The sequence below is a fragment of the Electrophorus electricus genome, chromosome 1 (assembly GCF_041902795.1).
Source record: "Electrophorus electricus isolate QZ-2024a chromosome 1, ASM4190279v1, whole genome shotgun sequence".
NCBI classification, from domain to species: Eukaryota; Metazoa; Chordata; class Actinopteri; order Gymnotiformes; family Gymnotidae; genus Electrophorus; species Electrophorus electricus.
In genome coordinates, this window is record NC_137497.1 from 7235878 (window position 1) to 7252236 (window position 16359).

Genomic DNA, 16359 nt, shown 5'->3' on the forward strand with positions numbered 1-16359 from the left:
CGGTTACGACGTTGCACACAATTATTTTCTCCTCAGATTTCATTGGCGGTTAGGGTTGCGACTACCTAGCTATCAAACTGTTTGTGTTTTATTAGCAGCCGTTCTTTCATTTTTCTGTAAAAAGATAAAATTAATTCATGATTAAAACGTGACTATTGCGAATTATATTGAGAGTAAGCGTGAGCACATTAACTTTTCGGTTAACGTTAGATAGCTAGTTGGCTAACATTAGCTGCAAGGCTAACTTGGGTAGCTTTTAGGTTTCCTGTCTGGAGATAGCTAGATAGATAGTTCTGTAGCTAACTGTCGAGCTGTAGGTCTGTCCTCCCCTCAGTTCACGTCCGTTTGCTTGGTAACGACTCGGGAGTGTCGACTCTCAGTGATGGACGACGAACCAGAGAGATCGAAACGGTGGGAAGGGGGTTACGAGAGGACATGGTGAGTTACAGAGAAGGGTAACTAAGCTGGCTGGTAGGTTAAACGTGTAGTCAACACAGATAAGTTAGTTAGTTGCACATATAAAGGGTCGACTGGAGAGACCACCTAAGAGGTGTAACTGTCGGTTTTATTTATAGGGACAAATAGGACTCAGAAGAGCTTAGTGCTTAAGGCAGTGTTGTGGTGTGTGACCAAATTCATTTGTTCATTTGTTCATTAGTTATGGATGCAATGGTAGAATGATGCGAGTATGAGAAATAACTCCCCCCTTCTTGTTTCCAGGGAAGTACTGAAGGAGGATGAGTCTGGGTCCCTCAGAGCCACTGTGGAAGACATTCTTTTCCAGGCCAAAAGGAAAAGGTGAGACCAAGCTGTATGGAGGAGAGTCTGTGTAATGGAGGACAGCATGCGAATACTACTGCTAATGCCTGTGTTCCTGCTCCCTGTCCGCTGCCTCTCAGGGTGTTCGAAAGTCACGGACAGGTTCGGCTGGGAATGGTGAGTCCTGACGTCATCCTTGTCTTCCTTGAGGTCCTGTAGCTACTCTCCTTTGCTTTGTTGCAACCTTTTGGTGAAGGCCCACTGTGTGTGGTTTCGGGTAGATGCGTCACCTGTACGTGGTGATTGATTTGTCCCGATCTATGGAGGATCAGGACCTGAAGCCCAACAGGCTCACATCCACCCTAAAGGTGGGTTTCGCCTGCTGGGTTTTTGCATGCTTTTCGGTGCGTGGAGGTCCTCTGCTGAGCTGTGCCCTCTCTCCCTTGTCCCCCAGTTGATGGAGTATTTCGTGGATGAGTACTTCGACCAGAACCCCATTAGTCAGGTAGTGTATTGGATCAATTTGTGCAAACCTTTTTGGTTTGATGTGACCTTGGTCCACCAAACGGTTTGGGTGCCTGTGTGTTCATTTCATCCCCTCTCTCTCTCTCTCTCTCTCTCTCTCTCTCTCTCTCTCTCTCTCTGCAGATTGGAATCATCACTACGAAGAACAAGAGGGCCGAGAGACTGACTGACCTGGCGGGTAAACGACAGCACATGGCTAAGACGTCCTTCACATTCACCAGTTCCCTTAGATAACATGCTGGTAACCAGCTGGTCATTAAAAATGTGTACAGGGTGTCTTATTTGCTTAACAGCCCATTTTAGTTTCGTTATGTGCATTCGTTACCCGCCTTACAAGAAGCATCGAAGTTTCTCCTTCACTCACCGACAGCTTTATTAGGTGCACCTGTCTGGGCTTGTTACAGGTGCACATGGCAGGTTGTACCCCTTCTGTCACAAGGCACGATTTGTCCCCCCACACTCTACCTAGTTTATCACTGGTCAGCACATGCAACATGTCTCAAACCTGCTGGTTTTGTGCGTCTGTGTGTCATGCCAGGCAACCCTAAGAAGCACACGGCAGCCTTGAAAAAAACCGTGGACTCGGCGTGTATGGGCGAGCCATCCCTTTACAACGCTCTCAGCATCGCCATGCAGACACTTAAGTGGGTGTTGCACAGGAGGAGGGGGGTGGGTTATGGCGTTCCTCTGGGCTAATGTGCACTTAAGTTGGATGCTCAGTGTTTAGCCTCGCTGTATTACTGACCCTGATCTGAGGGCACTTAATTTGTTTACTATAATCAGCACCTGGAGATGACTTTGTATGCAGAACAGGTGCATATGTGCTATAACAGTAATGATTCTTCATCTTCTCTGTGCCTCTGTCTCTCTCTGGCTGGGTGTAGACACATGCCAGGACACACTAGCAGAGAGATCTTGGTCATCTTCAGCAGTTTAACCACCTGCGATCCAGCCAACATCTACGACCTCATCAAGGTAGACCACAGGACTGCTTGCACAACAGGACACATGAATATATTTTGGCTACAAGTCGTATCAGCCAATGTTTGCCTAATGTAACGCGGGATGGTTTTTAGGCTGATTCTCTGTGTTGTCAACAGACACTGAAAGCATTGAAAATCCGAGTGTCAGTGATTGGGCTGTCTGCAGAGGTGCGGGTGTGTACCGTTCTCACCAGAGAAACAGGAGGTAGGTGATCCCTCATCATCATCTTAATGAATGAGGAAGGCTTACTGTTGTGCAGCGTTCCAAAGGAACGGTGCCTAGCCTTGATACTGGAACTGTGCCACATACTCAAGTCTAGCTGGCTACTACTCGAACACGCCCGATCGAGCTACTTGGGTCTGTACAGGAACAGGTGAACACTGGAGGGAGGCGTGTTGGCTCAAATCGAAACCAAGTGCCGCAGGCTGCTGGATCTCCAGGAGCAGGGTTGGGTAGCCGCGCGTTAAAGCAACCCGCTACCCCAAAATGCTGACCTTGTTAATACTCAGTGTTCAGAAGGAGGCAGATGGCATTATGCAGATGAGCTGCAGGCTGACCTATTGTGACCTATTGTGCTCCCTCGCAGGGAGCTACAGCGTGATCCTGGACGAGAGCCACTACAAGGAGCTGTTGATGTTGCACGTCCGGCCGCCTCCTGCCAGCTCCTCCTCCGAGTGCTCCCTGATCCGCATGGGTAACGGCAGTTTAACGTCCAGCGAGGGGCTGCTGAAATCCCAGGGGGGCGCCACCGAAGCGCCGTTCTCACATAAAGCTGCCCGGCGCTCCGCAGCTCCCGAGACGGCAGCGGTGGCACATTCTTGTCCAAGGGCAGGGGACCGGTTTCTGGTTGGTGAAGCGGCTGTGGGCAGGAGACTAAGGCATGTCCTCTTTCCTAGGCTTCCCTCAGCACGTCATCACCTCGGTGACCGACCGGGATGCTAAGCCCTCCTTCAGCATGTCGTAAGTACCACAGGATCACGCTGGGTCAGAGCCACTAGTGGCTTCTAGCGGATAGTGGGTGGCCGTAGGTGTCCAAGCAGCTGTTTTCAACACACTGCTTCTGGGAAGAAAGACCCGTTTGTTTGTCTGTCTGAGTATTTGAGTGATTCGGCTTGACCTGCCCTCTAGAGCTGAGCTCGGGGGAACGCATAGCGGAGGAGCAGAAATGGCACGGCCGGGCAGATTGCCGCATTTAATGCTGACCGGTGTGTCCTTAGGCACCTGGACAGCTCAAGCGAAGATGCGGGACTCACTCTGGGTGGATACTACTGCCCCCAGTGCAGGGCCAAGTACACGGAGCTGCCTGTCGAATGTAAAGTCTGCGGTATGTTTGTGGGTGTGGTCTGATGTGTTGGTTCTGAAGGTGTGTGTGTGTGTGTATTATATGTACGTGGGTGTGGGTGTGTGTGTGTATTGTGTGTAGGGGTGTGTGTATTATATGTACGTGGGTGTGTGTGTGTGTATTGTGTGTATTATATGTACGTGGGTGTGTGTGTGGTCCCCAGGGCTGACACTGGTCTCTGCTCCCCACCTGGCTCGCTCCTTCCACCACCTCTTTCCCCTGAGTGCCTTTGAGGAGCGCCCCCTGGAGGAGCACACGGGAGACAGGCATGTGCCTAAAATTCACCTGACACTAAAATTATTGTTCGGATTCCAAAACGCAGCTTGGCAGGCCTCAAAATGCGACTAAAGTTGAAGAAACCAAAGTTGCCTGTGTGGTGCAGGCTAGGTTTCAACCAGACATTCCTCTCATAGTTCACCTTACAGAAACTATGTAGCCAGTACTGCTGAATCAGGGTGAGCTTGTCAGGGAAGGGTAGACTTGAAGGGGAAAAAAAAAATTTGTTAGCTACGTCACACCGTCTCTGCGGTGTGGTTGCCGTTTGAAATGGGCTGGCTATTGTACCGTGCACACGTAAGGTGACCAACAAAGACTGAGAAGGGCCAGGCTGCTGTAGGCTGCCCCTTTAGTGAAAAACATTCATTTCATTGGTCAGATTGCCTGCCATTTTGCTAATATTACAGAACCCTTCAAATTATCCCCAGAATAGGCACATAGGCAGGTATGCAGCGTGCTAGTGTGTGCGTTATAAAGACACTCCCCTCCCTCCCTCTCTCAGGTTTTGCCAAGCTTGCCAAGGAGAGCTGAAAGACAAAAGCGTGAGTGTCGTGTTCTCTTATTTTTGCATCGCTGCTGCTGTTTTTTTTTGGGTTTTTTTATATACCGATTTGGACTCCTGTCCGCGCGCAGGTCTACGTGTGTCCAACGTGTAGCAGTGTGTTCTGCGTGGAGTGTGACATATTCATTCACGATACGCTGCACAGCTGTCCGTCGTGCATCCACGCTCAGGGAGCGTCCTAACCGCCCTAGCCCGGCAAGACCAAGCACTTGGGCGGGGGGAGTCCCGCTGACACTCCTCCGGCCCCGCGCGGACTCGACAGTTGCGTCTTTCGAAGTGCTAAAGCCAGCCGCCGACGTGACAGCGTCTGTCGGACAATCCCGGGCCCGTGTGTTCGAGGCTGGGTCCCGCGTCGCTTGGGCGTTGCGTCCGAGTGTCGCCCCACACCCCGTTTTCCACCACAGGAAAAGGAATCGTCTCCACAGGACAAAAGATGTTAACTTTGTATACTTGTGTTTTTAGAATGCAATAAATATGTTTGAAAAGAAAGCAAGTGGATGGTTTTATTTCAGGGTACCTAGCCCTTTTCCTTGAGGACATGAAGCAGTACAAGTAGTTTCTCCGAGTTCTCGGAGCACACCTATGAATCACACCTATTTCTAAGAATAAGAAGTCATACAAATCCCATACCAGTGTGCCGCTCAGCCGGATTAAGGTGTGCTTCCTCAACAGCAGAGCAATGTCTGACTGCCAAACACCACCCCCTACTGCCATATCCATAATATACTGTACCAAGATTTTTGTTTTTTAAAAGGTGCAAGTTCTAGCTCTGGGCCTTCATCCTACCACTCATTTATTTAAAGAAAAATGGCTTAATACAAGCCAAGTTGTTTCTTAACTTGGATGGTCTTCCCTGTAGTCTAGTTAGAACTGGGAAATCAGAACTGAACTCAGTATTTAATTGTAAATTTTATTTCAATTTTTTCCTTCTAGTTCCTGAAGGTGCTGGAGACCAGTATACAAAAGACCAAACCGCACCCAAGCAAAATCGGTAGTTGACATCAGTGTCTCCTCTTTGAACCAAGAAAAATTATCCCAAAATTAGACATTAACACACACACACCGGGTACAGCACGAGAGATAAACCACTGTCACTTTCCCCCTATTTAATGTAGGAAAGGTAAGGAGAGGATGGGTTAATGGGGTAAAAAAACATCTCTACGCTGGTAACTGTCCCACTCATGCTGTATGTTTACTGAAAACCCATTTTAAACGCTGCCCCTCAGATAAATTAAAGCCCAATGAGGTGTGCCTCAAACCGACCGCACATGTTTCAGTAAAGTCACCATTTTTCTGAGCAGCGTTTCAGAAACGTGTAGCACGCACACCAGGGATTGGGGTGCATCTTCTCAGCCAGCGCTGAAGCCCCCCAGTCACGTGCGACCTCGTCTTAGCCTGGCCTCTCTGTACGCCTCACAGCTCTGCGTGCTCATACAGGTCGTGGCGAGTCACCAGCTCTGCGTGGTTCTTGTTCAACCAGGCCTGGAGCAGCGGCAGGTTCTTGTCTGTCCAGCGGATGTTCTCCTCCACGTTCTCCAGTGCCTGCTGGATGCATCTCTGATCAGCACCTGTCTCAGCACTCAGGGATCCAAAAAACTCCCGAATCTGGCAGACGAAATGGACAGAAATGCAGAGTTCATCCTGCTTGCCCCTTACGTTCCCCTGACTGTAGAGCACAAGCTTCCACAGCACTGCACAGTTTAGAATATTAGCAGATATGCAGTATTACAGAATGTACTAATCTGAAATCCCAAGTACTCCATGACTGCTCCTGGGAAAACTTTCCCAAGTAAAGCATCTTTTATAACTTTATACCCACCTCTTCCAGCATCTCTCTGGTGGAATACTGGCTGGTCACACCAATGACCATGTGTGCAATGGAGTGGGAACCGAGGTCAAACCTAAAGCCAAGGGTCAAGGTTGTCAGAACTCACGATAAAAACATAACTTGTCTAATTTCCACACTGAGACTCAGCTGTGGGTGCCTTCACTCACTTCTTGACCAGCAAGTTCCAGTAGGTCTGCAGGAAGTCCCAAGCATGCTTATGGCCTTTGGGGTTGTTACTGACAGACACCACGACATAGGGCAGGTCCTGCGTCTTCATCACCGAACCCTCCAAACTCTGCTCCATCATCCTAGTGAGAAAAGATGAGACAAAATGAGACGTGATGAAAAAGGAGAGGATTCCTTGCCTTATATCCATATTCCATGATCTCTCAAAATTGTTCCAGATATAGTTATCTTGTGACTGTATATAGAAAACAGGAAAATGAAAAGATTTCTCTCTCTCTTACTCAGGAGTTTCTATCTCCTTATTGGAATGGCTTACCATTTGAGTTTGTGAGCGAGGGGGGAGATTGAGAGCGCAGACTTGATGCGGCTTTTTAATCGACGTATACATGGACTCCCGGTACTTCTCAAACAGGAAGTCCCACCCCTCCTGGGTGCGAGCACCAACCGCAAACACTGCCAGGCTGACATCGTTAGGAAGACTGGAGTCAGGGAAAAAATGCACAGAACAACGCATTGATACAGCAACACAACGACTACTATTTCTGTTGGGGAGAAAATACATTTTTATTTCACAATATACAAGCTGAACAGTGTGTTTTGACCGACAAGTAAACATCAGGTTACGTTACCTCCCAATGCTCTCAAGCAACAGTAATGAGGTAGTTATGAGGATGAAGCCACTGCCTCATTTCACTGCCATGGCCAGTAACAGCCAATTCCCAAAGAGTCTTCATTACCAGCAAATCATCAACAGAAAATGACGATCAGTGAGAAACCAGGGAGAGGTGACCTCTGACCTCATGCTGCCATCGGACTCCCTCCACTTGTTGAAGAGCTCTGTGGCGGTGGCGACGCAAGGAGGGTGACCCCTCACGCACGCGAAGAGGAGCAGGTAGCTACGCAGCATCCTCTCAGACACGGAGCCGGCATCGCTCCATTCCTGACGCTCGATCAGCTCCCGGAACAGGTGCACGATGTAGCTCTGCACAGGGTCACAGCCAGGTCACGATATACTGCTTTTTTTTTTTCCTAAAGTCGATGAAAAATACATGACTCAGATCGCTTTCTTTCAATTTGTCGCACTTTTGGCTCACTTTCCTAGCCGTGGTCAAAGCCTGGGACAAAATCGCATTGTTAGAGAACTTACACGAACATGCTTTTTCAGACAATTCAAGACTTAGTAGGTGTCTAGAAAATGTTGTGTGGTGAATGATAGATTGTTGTCTTATATTGCATCTTTAAATTGTCTCCCGTGTCCTGTATTTGAAAGTAATCATCATGTGCCATAAGCCTTCACCAATATCCTAATGGGTGTTTCCATATAAACCTACAACATGAATATAATTACAAAAATGACAAAAACACACAACTCTCATAACTGACCTTCATCTGGTTCTCCAGAGCCTCCATGTCCCTCTTCTCCATCAGTTTGTAGAGTGGCACAAGTTCCCGGAGGCCCTGCGTCACGGGCATGATCTCAGTCTCGCGGCTCAGGTAGAGCGACAGGTCCAGGGCTTTATCCAGGGCCAGCTTCCCCACACTGGCCAAAAGAGCAAGCGTCAGCCCAAAGCACGTAATCTGGGGTTAGCCCAAAGCACGTAATCTGGGGTTATCCTAAAACAACTTTGGATGTTTAATCATTGACAAGTTCAGATGAGACAAAAAACAAAAAGGATTTTCCATGGAAAAAAAATGTTCAAAGTGCAAAGTGCAATCTGATTCAAGAGTAATCTTATATTGTGTCCAGAATATGGGCCTTGTGTGTCAGATTTCTCAGAGTAAGTGTTGATCTAGGAACAAGTTTTGCTTTTCACTGTGCAGATTTGATCAGAAAGGAGTAGATCGTAGGTCAGGACTCATTTTGTAGGTGCATTTAGTAAAAGTGTATCTGACAAAGTATATTTTACTTCTTTTTATTTTCTGTAGCAACAGGAACTAAATTCACTTTTACAAGCAACTGCCCAATCAGACCCCACTTGTGTGACAGACGGCTAACCTGACCAACTGGAAGGCGTTGTTGATTAGGCTGGCCCGGTCGTTACTGCTGAGGGCCGTGTGATTGTGTCTGAGCAGAGAAGTGAGGTCATCCCAGCCTGACCCCTCGTAGTGGACGATGTAGTATCCACTCATGTCCACGTTGAACTTAATCCAGTCCACCTCTTTCGGCAGATACAGCACATCTGAAACCAGCATATGAGATTAAAAAAAAACAAAAAACCTTAACATTCATAATAAGACACTTTAAAGCTAAAAGATTACAACAGCAAACTTGAAGGTGATTATAAATTCTTTTTCGTTTGCCCCCCATCAACCAGTCGATCATGTATAGGCCTGATGCTAGTCTGTTGAGAGGGTAGGAACTCGTGTGCACACCTGTCTTGCTCTTCAGCAGGAAGCGATGCACAGTCCTCGAGATGCTGGTGACATATGTCAGCGGAACATGCCATAGAAACCTGCTTCCACAAGAGGACCAATTACTGTACAACATCCCCCCACCGTTCCCAAATACCCACTATATAGCACACAGAAACCTTTAAGCAGAATCAGGGACTAAACAGATATCCATCTGAGTTAAAGGCATGACAAAACAGAGTGAAAATTTTTTTTTTTTCAGTTGCCCAATAAATCTTGTATTGTCCAGTAGCAGTCTTATTGGACTGTTCTTGATCTTGACTTACACAGCTAACTGAAAAGTGCTTCTTTATGAATCTAATCCTAAGAAATAAATGAATAATGAGTTCAGAGGACTATATGGTAGCTCTGGTATATTTACCCAGAGGTTTGGGAGGGGTCATCGCTCTTCAGGTATCGCTCTTGACTCAGGCGAACCTCTCGACCTTTTACCTCCACTGTGATGAGCGGGAAGCCCTCCTGCAGCGTCCATGTCTCCATCATGACCTTAACGTCCAGCTCATCCTCTGAGCGCCGCTTCTGTGAGAAACACACAAACACACACACACACACACACACACACTTTCAATTATATTTTAGCAGAGATATTTCAGATATCCCATTGACTTTACACACCATATAAATGTCACATTTCTGAATGGCAGTCTAATAATAGCAGTCTATTGATTACACCTTTAGGTCTGGGCAAGTTTATTATGCCCTTAGGGATGAGCAAATCTAAACTTCATTATGCTTACGTGTTTAAGGGGTGGGAGCAGCTTAAATATTTAACTTGCATGAGTTTCAAAGAGATCCTGCAACATCTAACTTTGTTAAAATGACCCTGATATCCATTGATCTCCCATGACCTCCATTGATCTCTCCTGACCTCATTTTTCAGAGTTGACACAAACCTCATGCTACTTGCTGTGTAGTACATTCAGTGTTGCATATTTCCCCAAACATGTACTCACAGTGGTCAGACTTTCCCACAGGTGTGTGTTGATTGTGTTCTGGTAGCTGTAGCGTTTTAGGTATTGAACAATGCCCATCTTGAAGACCTCGGGGCTGAGGAACTCCCTCAGCATGTGAAGGATACAGGCACCCTGAAACAAACAAGTATTAATTAAACCCAGTTAGACCACTACTACCTACAGGAATGATACCCATCTCCAGAGGTTAGGTGAACTGCCTGAGCTCCACAGTGACTCGGGTGAGACACTGAGACTTCAGCTAAGGACTGTGCGCATGTGAAATTATAATGGAAAGAGGTCAGTTATGTGCTGCATGCCACGTGATCAAACTCAAGTGACCAGAGTCATTTGACCTGCATTAAAGAATACAATAAGAATACTGAAGATGTTTCCATAGCCTTTAACACTATCGCTTTTGTCTGTTGCCACACCTTGTCATAAGACACGTCATCAAACATTTCCTGTATCTGCGCAGGGTTCTCCACAGGGGTGGACACAGGGTGGGAGGAGCTTAAAGAGTCCACCTCCATTGCCTCAAAGCACTTCTCCAGGAAATAGTCCTCCTGGATCACACAGAGACAAACAGATGGACAAAATAGGCATTGATTCAGAACCCACAGCCCTCACACTGCTGGATCATGGCTGGAGCAACTGTCTGACGACTGTCCTCTTGTCATTAGGGTTCGAACGCTTTTGAATCCTACCGTGTACAACTCTAAGCTCATTTAATCACGTCCAGCCCTGAAGACTTCCAGTATCTCCTGCTTCTCATCCATTGGTTGATACTCAACAAATCATCTGATTCTGGTATTTTAAGACCAGGGGAAGCCTTCACTATAGACTGTGGCTATCTGATGAACACCTCGTTAATGTCTTTTAAGAAAGCAACAAACAAACAAAAAGTAAAAACAACAATAAGCCCACGTGGGTTATAGTTTAAAAAAAGGCCTCACCACTTGCAGTTCAGGGTTGGTGATGTTCACAGACACAAACTCCATGAACTTTGCAAAGCCCTCATTCAGCCAGAGGTCATTCCACCATTGCATTGTCACCAGGTTACCAAACCACTACAGAAGACATGAGACAAGAAATCTTGATATTGGACGTAAAATGTCTGGTCCTGAGACACAAATTAATTATTGCATATACTCATATTTGACATGTGTTTAAAACAACTGAGAAAAAGCTCAATCCTCATAATAGCATTTATTTCCATATAAGGCACTGGGAGCACTGCACATTCAATTCCAAATGAAAACATGAACGAGATATCAATTTTTAAACTGAAAATGGGAAAAAAAGGGCTGTTAAAAGAAAATAGCAGGGTCTTCATTTTCATTTACAAACTCAATTATTTACAGTATAAGCTAAATCTGTAAACAACTTTGTTTTTCTGTTGATCACTGAACTAATATTTAGTTGCATAACCTTTATTTCTGATAACCGCTTTACATTTGTGTGGAGTCAACTAACATCTGACACCTGCAAACAGATATTCCAGCCCAAGATGACTGGACTACATCCCACAGCTCTTCTGCATTCTTGGGTTTTGCATCAAAAACAGCATTTTTGATGTCACTCCACAAATTCTCAATCGGATTGAGAATTCTTAATCTGGGGATTGGGCTGGCCACTTCATAACAACAATTTTTTTGGTCTGGAACCAGGATGTTACCCGCTTGCTGGTGTGTTTGGGGTCGTTGTCCTGCTTCAGCAGGTGTTTCAACACCCATTTCAAGATGTTTCTTCTTCAGCATAAGGCAACATGACCTCTTCCAGTATTTTGATACGTTCAAATTGGTCCATGGTGCCTGGTATGCGAAAAATGGGTCCGACTCCAAAGTATGAGAAACGTCCCCAAACCATTATGCTTGCACCTCCATGTTTTACAGTCTTCACAGTGTACTGAGGTTTGAATTCAGTGTTTATGGGTCATCTCACAAATTGTCTGTGGCCTTTAGACCCAATAAGAACAATCTTGCTCTCATTTGTCTATAAAATGTTGCACCACTTCTCTTTAGGCTAGTCAATGTGTTCTTTAGCAGACTGTAACCTTTTCAACATGTCTTTTTTCAGCAATGGTACTTTACAAGGGTTTCTTGCAAATAGTTTGGCTTCATGTAGTCATCTTCTGATTCTTGCAGTACTCACAGATAAGTGAAGATCATCTTTGATTTCCCTGGAGCTGATCATTGGATGCTTTTTTCTTGTTATTCTATGATCTACGAGGATGGTAGTATTTTGTTTGCCATTTTAAAACATTCAAGATCCTTTTAGCTGAGCAGCCAATTATTTTCTGCACTTCTTTATATGTTTTCCCCTCTCCAAACAACTTCTCAATCAAAGTTTTTTTTTTTTTTTCTCTCGATACAATGTCTGGGACGACCCATTTTACTCACTGAGCAAGGGCTACAACCAGCAGGTACATTTGCTGCTCTCCTTCTTTAAATAAGAGCCATAATTGACTCCGGTTTCTTCATAGAATGAATGACCTCACTAATTGAACTCCACACTGCTATTAATTTGAACACGCCCCTTTCATTAAATGAGTCAATTACGCCCAATTAGCAGCATGCATGTCATGACTGTTGATTCTGTTGGTTGCCCATGACTCGGCTACACCTAGTCATGAATTTTTCCCCCCCATGTTGTATTATCTTTTCTGCCAAAATCAGTAATTAAATACATTAGTGATGTTAGACTGCTATTATTTTGCACATAACTCTACATTGAAACTAATGTGAAAGGTATACAGCTTCATATGAAATGAATGTAGGCAGATCTTTGTGGAATAAGGTGCTCTGATTGGCTTGAACCTGGTGGGCGAGCTCGTGCGCTATGATCATGGTGATGCCCAGCTTGTCGGAGGCCGAGGACTTGTGGGGGTCAAAAAGCAGGGCAGACTCGCGGTACGTGGTCAGCCCCCAGTTCTCCATGGCACCAGACTGGAAGTCAGGGATGGCTGCCAGGTCTGCAGTGGAGAGAAGGCACACACTGAAGCAGCCACAGGGCAGGCGGCTCCAAACGCAGCAGGCCGAATACGCGTTCAAGAGAGAGAGGAAGAGGAGGAGGCTGGGGGAGGAGCACTTTCAGACATCCAGCAGCTTGAAGGAGCGTGACAGATGCTCACCTTGTTTAGGCAGAGGGTAGGGGATGTCAAAGTAATCGTCGTAGAAGTCCAGCAGCCTCACCGCGGCGTCCAGCGCAAACTCGGCCTGGCTTATCTTCTCAGGTATAGCGTACACGGACATCTGGCCGCAGTCGCATTGACAGAAGGAGAAGAAGTAGAAAAGAATGATGGAGTACTTCATATTTAATACACGTATCTGTGCACACAGCGTTGAAAGCAAAGGATGCTGGGACAGAGTGAAAGAGGAAAGAAACATGGCAGTTATTTTGTTTACTTTCAATAGCATGTTATCCAGATTTTCTGGATTCATTCTCAACTAAAAAGGATTTTCAGTAAATTACTCTATATGGCCTTGGAATTTGTTCAAGGCCTAAATTAATCTATACCTCACTCTTAGTAGTTTAATTCTAGTTATAGACTGAATAATTCTGGTAATGGTGAAAATGTTTTTGTAAAACAGCCTTAGGCTTTATAAAACTGACCAACAGGGTAATTTGAGATTAGTCTGGTTTTTGCAGACACAAAGAAATCGTAATCTTAAATTAAAAAAAAAAAAAATCAAGATAAAAAGAAACCAGTCTTGATTCTCTACTGGTGGTTTATCGGTAGTTTAACAGTAGTTTAAACATCGATTCTGTGTTAGAGAAACCAGGCTACAGCGTGTCTGAGACGAAACACTTGCTGAGGCAGGTCCCACCTGGACACCATGCTGAGTCTTCTTGCTGATGGACAGGAAGTCGCACACGATGAAGGCCACCAGGTATGTGCTCATCTTCACTGTCACGTCAAACTGGTCCTCAAACAAGCCACCAGGAAGCACGACTGTCCTCAGCTGGTGGATGACAGATTACATGCCTCACGCACAGTCAGGTTTAAACCCTTCATCTGACATATTGAATAAATATATTATCTAGATTATTTATGTTAGCATACATTTACGAATTATCCGACATATAACTCTGATCCCTTGCACCCATTCTGGAGAATACTGCGCCACATTAATATCTCCCAAATATGCTAATTCATATTTCCCTCCTCTGTTTTAACTTTAATCTTGAAGGCCTTCAAGAGTTCACGAGACCAAGCAGCAGCCAGGACTGACCATGGCTAGTGCGCAAAAGTGACTTCTCTCGCCCCACCAAGTTTCACAGATGAGGTTGTTAGAGAAGATCGCTATGAACCCTCACAATGAAAAACCATATATGAGCCCATTTACCCTTTAGTACATCAGTTTGTGTAATCAGTTATTTTAGGTTTTGATTTTATACAGCCTCTATATTAAAATTACATTAAAATGCTAAATATGCTTTATTTAGACTTGCCTTAATTCATATGGGGGGGAAAAAACTGGAATTCTGATTTAGATTATTGTTTTTGTTTTGTAGAATGTGGAAAACCAGTAAATGGACTTAACTGGTTTTTCATTTCAAGGGCTCATCATCCACTACTGTGATCTCTCTGTTTGCTACTGTTCATAGTTTTAATTTAAAGTCCTGAGTGCAGAGCTAAACCGCTACCGACAGTCAGGCCCTGAACCCTTCCATGCGTGCCTGAGGAGGCCACCACCTTGGGCATGTTGGAGATGGCCATGTGCCGGCCTTCCCGGCGAATGCGAACAGAGAAGTTGGCTTTGAAGGCGGGCTCGTCGAAACAGGGAAAGGCCGCACGGGCGCTGGTGGGCTCGAAATGAGTGGAGGCCAGAACCCTACAAGCAGATCAGTACAGTACATGCGGAGTTAGGAAACCATGACTTTGTTGGGACAGACACATTTAGGATGTGCTCTCGTTTCCTAGGAAACGCGTTTACTCTCCTTACTTTGCTCGTCTATGTCAGACCCTGTCATCAATCGATTATCTGTCAATAATAATCAATCTGATCATCACAGGGCACATTTTTTTCTGCTTTGCCGCGTCATACAAACGCGTTACGACCTCTCACCTCTGTTCTCCAGCAGTAGTGCGGTACGTGCTTTTATAAAACCCACGGAAACTCTCCGAGAGGTTGGCCGCGAAGTCCAGCTCGACGACGTACACACCACCCCTCTTCAGCTCCTCACGTTCGCTGACGACAGCGACCTGCTGGTACGGGGGATACTCCAGCACCCTCAGGGCGTGACTTTGACCTGGGGCGGGGCCCAGCAGAGCCGCCTTGGAGATGGTGAGATCTTTGCTGTGAAGTACGAGCGTGTGCGTGTCTTGGAGAACCTCCACTTGAATCTTTACTCTTCCAGTGAAGTCCAGAGTGGTGAGGTTGGGGTGGAGGAGGAGGTCGTAGTGGCGGGGGGAAGCAGCTTGAGGAAGCCGCATCTTGTTCCAGGGGAACGGCTGTCCGTTGGTCGCTACAGGGAACGGAGGCTCATCCTCTCCGCTGACGTGTGTTACCGCGGCCCAGGAGAGCGGCACGCATAAACCCACCAGGAGGATAGAGAGTGACATGGCCTACTGGGAGACTATCAGGAACTCCTGGGACCAGGAAGAGAGGGATGAAAACAAATGAGAATGTACCTTCCTCCATACATACATACTTGCAGACTTTAACAACTAGAGTAATACAAACTTAAATGCTTTGTGTTTGCGACTGGCTTACACCAGTGGCTTCCTGAACCATCACTGGGCATTTGTTATATATATATATATATATTTTTTATTTTTACTTTCACATTTAAGCAATACGGATGCTCTGGCTCAACAATGATTCAGCATTTTTTAAAAAATATTTAAGAGAGGGAAGTCCAATGAACGTGTCTGACTCGTCTGCTCCATTGGTTAATTTATATAAAATATGAAAGCAGACGTTCGATTCGACCTACAAAACTAAACTCCATTTTGCACTAGCAGCGAGTGCGTAACGTGAGCACGTTCAGAGTGAGCGTTCCTCCTCTCCTTTAATATCACAAATACTACCTCACGATAAAAGCCTCTGTCGCTGCAGTCAAACGTTACAAAAATAATCATTTGTAACTTAGTGATCCAATCTCAATTACTCACGGTTTTTCGACTGTGCGCTGACAGTGCACGCAGTGAATCCAGGATAATGAAAGTGAAAATGTAACACGAAACATTTGCATGATGGGAAAACGCAAAGGCACACAGAACTGACACACGCAATTAAAGACATGTCAACAAAATATGACAATGTATGAAAAACGGTAGCGCGGTATATTAGAAGTGGACATACAAAAGCAAACGCAGCTCAGCTTTCAAAATAAAAGTCACGTACTCAGAGCAGTAGCCTTCTCAGAACACTCATGTGGCAAATCATAAAACGTAGTAAGTGAAATGGCCATAAAAACACCAGCGCGAATCCGCGGTAAATGTTGCCCCGAAATCTGTGACCGTGGAATCGTGCGTCCGCAACTGTATTCGTCCTTTCATTAGACAAAGTGCATTTTTACTGCATAC

At 45.7% G+C, this 16359-nt stretch overlaps 2 protein-coding genes across 9 annotated transcripts; one reads left to right on the plus strand and one right to left on the minus strand.

Annotated features, from left to right (window-relative positions):
* Nucleotides 1–33: 33 nt before the first annotated feature.
* Nucleotides 34–4941, plus strand: gtf2h2 (general transcription factor IIH, polypeptide 2). Of its 8 annotated transcripts, none has more exons than XM_081710787.1 (15): nucleotides 36–438; nucleotides 721–798; nucleotides 900–936; nucleotides 1041–1127; nucleotides 1214–1264; nucleotides 1408–1462; nucleotides 1823–1928; nucleotides 2169–2259; nucleotides 2385–2472; nucleotides 2855–2962; nucleotides 3165–3228; nucleotides 3397–3631; nucleotides 3692–3876; nucleotides 4389–4428; nucleotides 4520–4941. In XM_081710787.1, the coding sequence occupies exons 1-15, from the start codon at nucleotides 383–385 to the stop codon at nucleotides 4628–4630; spliced, it is 1392 nt and encodes a 463-aa protein (XP_081566913.1). In that variant the 5' UTR covers nucleotides 36–382; the 3' UTR covers nucleotides 4631–4941. The 8 variants fall into 8 exon arrangements, 7 of the variants coding, with proteins under 7 accessions (XP_081566917.1, XP_081566908.1, XP_081566913.1 ...); XM_027019878.3 differs by having other exon boundaries at nucleotides 39–438; nucleotides 3486–3592; nucleotides 3774–3876; XM_081710782.1 differs by having other exon boundaries at nucleotides 35–438; nucleotides 4389–4941.
* A 403-nt stretch (nucleotides 4942–5344) lies between these two features.
* Nucleotides 5345–16130, minus strand: erap1b (endoplasmic reticulum aminopeptidase 1b). Its single transcript, XM_027019877.3, is given in 19 exon segments — nucleotides 5345–6053; nucleotides 6268–6349; nucleotides 6444–6584; nucleotides 6779–6837; nucleotides 6839–6941; nucleotides 7260–7444; nucleotides 7846–8002; nucleotides 8459–8642; nucleotides 8836–8915; nucleotides 9236–9393; nucleotides 9828–9959; nucleotides 10259–10390; nucleotides 10781–10894; nucleotides 12644–12798; nucleotides 12958–13078; nucleotides 13655–13789; nucleotides 14524–14662; nucleotides 14897–15420; nucleotides 15946–16130. Coding segments are annotated over 18 exon segments (2766 nt in total). The 5' UTR covers nucleotides 15394–15420; nucleotides 15946–16130; the 3' UTR covers nucleotides 5345–5861.
* Between the last annotated feature and the right edge of the window lie 229 nt (nucleotides 16131–16359).